Source organism: Sycon ciliatum, chromosome 5, assembly GCF_964019385.1.
Source record: "Sycon ciliatum chromosome 5, ocSycCili1.1, whole genome shotgun sequence".
NCBI lineage: Eukaryota > Metazoa > Porifera > Calcarea > Leucosolenida > Sycettidae > Sycon > Sycon ciliatum.
The window spans coordinates 15104685-15112838 of NC_088647.1; the positions used below are offsets into that span (position 1 = coordinate 15104685).

The following is an 8154-nucleotide window of genomic DNA, read 5'->3' on the forward strand; positions in this document are numbered from 1 at the left end:
GCGATAGGCCAAGTGTTGAAAAACAGCCATGAGGACACATCGTCTAGAAGTCCACCGCGCTCGAACTGAAATTGCAGGTTCAAACAATTTCCCACTCAGGCAGCGTAACTCTTCTCCCTGCATTACCACCCATCTCCAGCAACCGTCTCCACTCACAGCTCATGCCTCTGCCACCACTGTACTCCTCCAAGCTTCGCAGTTTGAAACCATTCGGGGGTCAGCTACACCACCGCGAATGGAGAGACGAGGACGACAACGGTCGTGACTGAAAAGACACTGCCTTGGCGACCGCGTCGCGGAACCCTCGCCCCAGCAAATTCAGAAATACGCCAGGGGCAACTCTGGTGGACTCAGAGCCACCTCCTTGGCAAGACTAGTAAGAGAAACGACTGAAAACTCAGATAAAACGGAGCTACAAAAAGTGCAACCGTCCCCTTCAAGCACAGTTGCAACACACAGGGAGTCGTATACATGTATATAGTACATAATATTGTGGCCAGCTGTTTGTAGCCTGCTGTGTTTGATGGTACGGTACGGTACGGGACAGATACGGGAGCCAGCAAATGGCCAGCTGTGCGATACGGTACGGGACAGGTACGGGATAGAGCCAGGCGTGACACAAACAAACAAACAACCAAACAAACAAACAAACAAACAAACACCAAATTAAAGCTGGGTGGACCCTGGCTAGCGCCAGACGTTACTGAAGTAACGTCTTCTGCATAGCTACGGGAATAAATAAAAATATCGATGACACGTACTGCGTGTGCGTGGGTCTGCGTGCGTCGAATTCGCGAACCACACGTACAGGTAGATTGTTGTCTCCAAAAAATGTAGTGGAGATCGAAACTCTTGTAGTCTTGAACTAGTTGAAGCAGAAGAAAGAGGGAAGTTTGTCAGATTATTCACAAGTATAATTATTGCACAATTATTAGAATCCGGGTCAAGTCCAGCTCTTATTTGAACTCCACATCGAAGAATTGCTACATCGCCAATGGTTGGAACAGTTCCCATGTGGAGCGTGGCCTCATGAAAATGGCACGGCAGACTACTTTGTTTGGTACAGCTGCCAAAAAAGATAAGTTCTTCTAGTTATGAATGACACGGTGAGCGCATGCCTGCGTGTGTATGGACTCCATGGACTCCACCTACATTTATGTAGGTACAGTACATGTGTCATCAATATTTTATTCCGTAAAAAGTAGGGGGGTGGGTGGTGGGTCCTGGTTACTTTGTAAAATTCACGGGTTGAAAAACTATCGATATTTACGGATGGCCCCTAATATGCTAATATTAATTTATTGATAGAAAGTCACATAGTGCTCTTATGTTTGGAGATTGAAAAAGGAAAAGGTGATAAGAAGCAAGTAATTTTAAAAGGTGAAGAAAGGTGAAGAAAGGTGAAGGCCGCGTTAAAATGTTATACAACATTCTATGCTACCAGAATAGCCTGAGAAGATAATTTTGTATGGCTGTGTCTTGCCCAGCCTAGTCTTGTCTCCTTGCCGTCTCTTTTTAAGTTTTGCAGGATCATTTTCTTTTCATCATTCAAGCACACCTGACTGCAGGCCAAAGTAAGCAAGCTCAACCATATTGGAAATTGTCAATGGAGAATACCACCATGTGAACTGTAACTGAATCACAATAGCAACAGCATTCCTCCGCTGTGTCTTGCCTAACCTAGTCTTGCCAACTGACAACCGTACTTACAAGCAGTTCAACTTAAGTTTGTGCGTGAAAGCTCCTCTCGGAATGGCAGCAAGGGGATTCTTCTGTGCAGGCAAGAATATAGCCACCGGGAACACCAACCCGTGGACATGTATGGGTATCCGATTCTAAATGGAGCATGCATCCCATGGATCAGCTCTGAGCGGTAAGTGCAGTGAACAGAGTTACCGAGTACTGTACAGGCAGAACATTTTGTCAGTCAATAATTTCGTCCAACTCCAAAGAAAGGGAGTTCGTCAGGTTGAAAATTTCGTCCATGGATCACAATAGTGTATTAATTAAAAAGCTGGACAAATCGACATTAGTCCGGCATTTAATTTAGTCCAAAAGCTCCTTGGACGAAAAAGACGAAATGAAATTCCAGACGAAAATTTCTGCTTCTACAGTACGCTGATACATGTAGATGTTGGACTTTTGTTCTTCACACAATATAAAACAGGTGGCGTTCAAGCAAACCAATCAGGTGAATATTCCGCAAAGCATTGCAGTTTGTGCGCGGTAGAGGACTTAGAAGTCAACGGCATCACAGCTCACTACCCATGCTGTACATCTGCTGATACTCCTCCATCTCCCTAGCCAATACGGTCATGGCGCACGGGGCTGGCAGCCCGGCATCACTTCGTGGCTATACCGTTGCAGTTATGGATGATGAGCTGAACACTTGTGCGCTTGTCTGATTCTGTAGACTGGACTGGCCTAGCTGGTCGAACGCCGGCCAATCCCACGTCATGCCGCCTGTTGTGGGATCCTTGGAGACGATGGACTCGTACGTTGCACTGATGCGCCTAATCAAGAGCAAGAGGATGGGAAAAGGATGCTGATGAGTTTACAGATGCTTTGATGGGTGACGTATAAACAAACTTGATTTCCTACAAAATCCTAATTCCGCAGCCCAACAGTGTGTGCGTTACAATGGACACTGAAAAATGACAATATTGTTATGTGTTTTGTGTGTGTGTGTGTGTGTGCGCGCGCGCGCGCGTGTGTGTGTGCGTGGACGTGTGTGCACATGCGTGCATGTGCGGCTCACCTTGCGGGCATATCGAAGCCTTCCGGTCGAACAACGGGTACTTCTTGAAGGGATATCAACGAATGCTTCCGAGCACCTAGCTGAGGTTTATCTTGCCCGCTAACTTGTCTCATATTGATCAAGGCCGAGTCCGACTGCATTCGTACCATTGCCTTCGGCCGGGTTGGCTTTTCCGGCATCTGCACCTCCTTCGCAGCATCCGGAGATGGTTTGTTGTTTTGCTCAGTTGCACGATGCACCTCTACATCTGGCTCGGCGTTGGCGACAGGACTGGCTGGCGGCGTGACTTCGTTACCTAGCAACTCCTGCTTGCTGCCGCTCCTTTCCCTTGTAGGAATGTTAGTCTTGGCGCCGGCTTTCATGAAATACGGCACGGCGAACAGGAGTGTGATAAGGACGAGCAGCGTGCCTCCCACGGCAATGGGAACTATCTGTAACCGCCGCGTGGTGGAGCAGTGAACAAGACATACACGCACATGTAAGAGCAGAACACAATCATACAGTCCTGCTATCAGTGTTGCTGGGTATGTTACCATCACAACTTATTATTAAGAGCTCAGATGGTGAGCCAAGGAAAAAAATGAAACATGGAAATCGCAGAACTTGTGCCCACAATTTCCATGTCACAATATTTAATATTATTAAATTTTATTTAAGTGTAGTGTACTATGCTATATGGGATGGTCTAAGACCATGGTTGAGAAACAGAGGGTACCAGGTTCAAGTCCTGCTTGGAAGCGGAAGGAATTTTTCCAGCCGTGCTGCGACCCACAGTTACTTGGGAACTCGTGGCCTGGCACGAGGAAAACATGGATCCAGTGAATGGGATTTTCGGTCTTTGACCACATGCTGGTGAGCTGATCTACTCACCTCCCACCGCTTTAGGAGCTGCATCTGCGCCTTGATCCTTGAAGGGTGGTGGCGTTCCTACGGATGCGGAAAACTCGGCCTCTATATAGAGAAACCGAGTCTGACGCGAACCGTGAATTTACTATGCTAGCAGTGTACATGTACATATGATTATGGTATATGCTGGTAATTTGGCTGGGCATGCTCCCACCACATGCACACCTGCTGGTACTGTAAATATACAAATTTTCGGCAGCTACATGTATTTAATTTCGGCTATATTCGGCACCGACCCAAAACGCCTAAATTAAAACGCCGATGAAATTTTTCACAGCATCTGTCGCACTATACCATGCCCTCTACCCCACGCCGAAAATAAATCGCCGCCGAAATGTCAAAAATCGTGAAGTGCCGAAATTTTGCAGCGCCGAAATTTTGTATATTTACAGTAGTACATGTCACAGTACTTCTGAGCCGAGTTAAGCCTATGGTCAAATCACCGTACAGACTGTACAATCATGGTGCATTAGGGTTTTCGTATGTTACAATGGAGTTTTCCATGTCAGAGACAAAAGGAATTATTGCATAAGTGAAAATTCAAGTCGGCAGGAATAGCGCGAGCTCCCATGTAGGGAGCGCCACACAATTCTCTATGGCAGGGTCTTGTTATAGTAAGGGAAACAACATCTGCCTACGCTTCAAGCCTTGGTCCTCCCCCTATGGAACCACAAACACTATGCTATCGGAGCTTCTAAAGTTTCAGTGACCCCAGACTAGCTCACTGCTATGCATTCAAGGCTGTGTTCCCATTTAGGCCGCGGTCACACCGAGCTCGATTCAGCCGTTCAGCCGAAACAAGCGCTTGTTTACGTCACTATTACCATGGAAATGGCTGAAAAATGTCCTACAAGCGACTTTCAGCCGTGGCTGACTCTCAGCCGTTTTTTTCCGGCTTGTTTCAGCCACAGCTTGTACAAGCGGCTGAAAGCCGAAATTTAAAAAATAATTTGAGTGCGCTTGGAGCTCCGGAGCACACCATGTAGCAAGTTGACATGATGAACTGATATTGATGTTCTTTCTTGTGTCCGTGGAACCGTGCTATCCCTGTGCCTTTGGTTTTGACCGTGAGTCTGTCTACCCCAACTACACTGTATTCAGTTTGATTTGGATTTCGTCAGTGTCCGACGACCATGGATTTCTGCCGTTGTTCCTCTAGACTGCTGCGTAGATTGTTGGAGCTGTGGTTTGAGGCCAAGACAAGGCACCACACTCACGACCGAATTCATGAAGAAAGCCGGGTACGAAGAAGACAGTGGATTGCAACTGAGTTCAATAACGGCCGCCGGGGCAGAAAGCTCGACATCAGGAAACACCACCCGAACCATCGCGTCCATGCACACCGAACAAATAAAAAGAGCACGACTTCGCAATTCAGAATCCGGGCTTCCTTTGCTTCTTCATCAAAACTGAACACTAGAACAAGTACAGTTTTAGATCGCGAACGTTCTGCTCTCCAGTTTCTTGCAAACATTGGTGTGTTTCGAGATATTCAAAATTTGGCGGGTAAGAAAAACAAGCCATTCAAGCTTTGCACTCAAGGTCTGGTGTGACCGCGTCACAGGGATCACGCAAGCCAGCTGAGCGCCAGCGATAACAAGCCCAAAGTGGCTTGTTTCGGTGTGACCGGGGCCTTAGAGTACGGTAGAAGCCCACCGGTCAGTGCACCCGCGTATATTCAGCCCATGCTCAAAGCTTCGTCGTACAAGTCCATGGGCCTGGGTCGTACATAGAGTCCATAAATTATGATATAAATTATGGACTCTTGGTCATACCATGTGCATGTACGTAGAGTCGTAGTACATGTACATGACATTTTTTTGTACATTTCAACGCAATCATGGGTTGTTTTTGTTTGCACAGTGGCTTTCAGCAATGTACTTCTCACTTCCTTGGTACATTTCAACGGCACAATTTTGGTGTCGGCGAACAAGCCCATACCCGCGTATAAGCCCATGCATGAATAAGCCCATACCCGCGTATAAGCCCATGCATGACTGTTCTTGTATAAGCCCAGCGAAATGTCCTTGTGAAACAGATAAGCCCTTAAGGCCTTGGGCTTATCAGCGGGACTCTACGGTGGTGTGGGGTTTGAATGAACGGTCTATACTTTACACTCCGTTTTTTTCAGGCTGATTTAATAATTATTATAATAGCACTCGGCCCTGGGATTCGCAAAGGATTTCAGTATTAAATGGCAATACATTTTTTTCATGGCTTACCGCTGATGTTTTCAGAGGACTGCTGGAAGCATCCATGCTGTCTGCGAATCGTGTTGTGACTGCCGTTTCGCTGGCAGCATCCCCACTCATTGACTCATTCTGCGCAGCTACTCCCGGCAGTGTTGCTGCCATTGCAGCCATCATCAGCGCCACAGCCACGAAGGGAACGTGTCCACGACTGATATCTCTCGTTTCCATGTTGAACTAACTCGAGGATCAGTTGTAGAGTTGACCCTCATGTCCCTGCCAGCTGCAGAAATTGCTGCAAACTCAGTACGAAGACGGGCGGTAGTCTCCTAATTGTACTTGGTCAACTCCTTCTCTCTTCCTCGCAATTGTGCTGTGCTAAGGCAAGAGCCAAGGCGAATATTCCATTGAATATTTTCTTCCTCGCCCGTCTTCACTATACGGCCTTGGCTGCACAGGGTTTTGCTGGTACAGGGCTGGGTTTTTTATCTCATCATTATTTTCATTCAGACAAAATGTCTCCGGAGCTCCGATGATCCGACGACCCGCAATGCAGAGCTTCTCACACAGCCTGATACAACAAGGCCCTGCCAATAGTCAACGCCCATTTGGGGTTTGTCTAGCGATCACATGTTGGCATGTTGACATCGGGCGAGTCCTCAACCGCACAACTCAAGTCAGAGTCCCCACCACGTGCATGTACACGAAGCATGTAACGTTTGCCAATCATTATTTTGCAGATACAGCCTACAGACTCAGTACAGTACAGGTAGCGCAGTGTGGAGTTTGATGTTGTTATTTTTCTGAATATGACATTGACAGCACATCTGATCAATCATCAGTCATCACGCGTGTGGCCTGTTGTGTGGAACATGGATATGGAGTACTGGACTGATGATCTGCCGACTACGGTCCGGAGCAGGGAGTCGTATTATACGACTCCCTGCTCCGTAGTGTAGTCCTTGGCGGATAATGCCGGCGGAAAAAATGCTGAATTTGGTACTTTATTTCTGGTTTGTTTCATGCATGTTTAGTTTGGTATGTGGATAACGAAATGGAGCAGAATTCAAGGAAATGCCTGCCATATGGTTTGTATTGTTCTGCCAATTACATCTACATGTACATGACTGTGTATTTCACTGCTTTCCGATCAGAATCTGCCCAGTTTTTGGAGCATTACGACCAAGGGCTCCATAATAGTGTTGCTGTAGGTTATGAGAATACCCCTTCGCCTCACGTACATGTACATGACTGTATCTTCACCACAGCGTTACTTCACTATCATAAAATAATGTTCTCAATGAGTGAGTTGATACATGTACATGTACGTACGTCTCACAAGGTAACCGACACAGTAGTCTACATGTGGTAGCACTAAATGAGGAGCTGTCAATCATGTAGCCGCAATGCTGCCGCATTCCTTGATGACATGCATGCAACGAGTCATTTATATTTTTATTTTTTTACGACAAACCACGAGCATCTCCGCCGACCTGAGGTCTCGGCTTCAGCGGACACTTCAGTGCATCAAAAAGTGGGGAAGAGTAGACGCCGGAGGTCAGGAAAATGGGAAGGAGTAGACACAGGAGGTCGGGGAGGGAAAAAGTACATTGAGGGTGAAAATGGGACGGAGTAGCCACAGGAGGTCGGGGAGGGAGAGAGTACATTGAGGGTGAAAATGGGAAGGAGTAGACACAGGAGGTCGGGGAGGGAGAGAGTACATTGAGGGTGAAAATGGGAAGGAGTAGACACAGGAGATCGGGGAGGGAGAGAGTACATTGAGGGTGAAAATGGGAAGGAGTAGACACAGGAGGTCGGGGAGGGAGAGAGTACATTGAGGGTGAAAATGGGAAGGAGTAGACACAGGAGGTCGGGGAGGGAGAGAGTACATTGAGGGTGAAAATGGGAAGGAGTAGACACAGGAGGTCGGGGAGGGAGAGAGTACATTGAGGGTGAAAATGGGAAGATGATACATGTACATGTACAGTCACGTTGTTGGTTTGACAGCATGAACCAAGGCGGAGGACACCGTGTTCGGAAACAGTGACCTTTCTACAACCATCCACACGGTTGGTAGAGCCCCGGCCTGTTGAGACCATCTGAACCGTATGGGTCATAGACCCGGTTCTGACCCTCATTATTCTAGCCCTAGGCCCTAGGGGTGTTCTAAAACGAGGTGATCGAATACCATGTGCAGTCATGTAACAGAGTAAAAAGGGGGAACTATGGTGCAAGCGGAGAGGGTGTTCAAGGAGGGTTCATAGGGCATCTATGGCTGAGTGCCAGTCTACGTCTCGACTG

At 47.4% G+C, this 8154-nt stretch overlaps 1 protein-coding gene across 1 annotated transcript; it reads right to left on the minus strand.

Annotated features, from left to right (window-relative positions):
* Nucleotides 1–1391: 1391 nt before the first annotated feature.
* Nucleotides 1392–6514, minus strand: LOC135816625 (uncharacterized). Its single transcript, XM_065329789.1, has 3 exons — nt 5887–6514; nt 2759–3189; nt 1392–2513 (listed from the first exon to the last, which is right to left on the minus strand). Exons 1-3 carry the CDS (start codon nt 6082–6084, stop codon nt 2354–2356), a joined length of 789 nt encoding a protein of 262 aa, XP_065185861.1. The 5' UTR covers nt 6085–6514; the 3' UTR covers nt 1392–2353.
* Nucleotides 6515–8154: the final 1640 nt, after the last annotated feature.

Coding starts and splice junctions, on each gene's coding strand:
- LOC135816625 (XM_065329789.1), bottom strand. CDS start 6,084: ATGGAAACGAGAGATATCAGTCGTGGACACGTTCCCTTCGTGGCTGTG. Junction 3,190..5,886: donor GTCCTCTGAAAACATCAGCG/GTAAGCCATGAA, acceptor CGGCGGTTACAG/ATAGTTCCCATTGCCGTGGG. Junction 2,514..2,758: donor GGCTTCGATATGCCCGCAAG/GTGAGCCGCACA, acceptor GCTCTTGATTAG/GCGCATCAGTGCAACGTACG.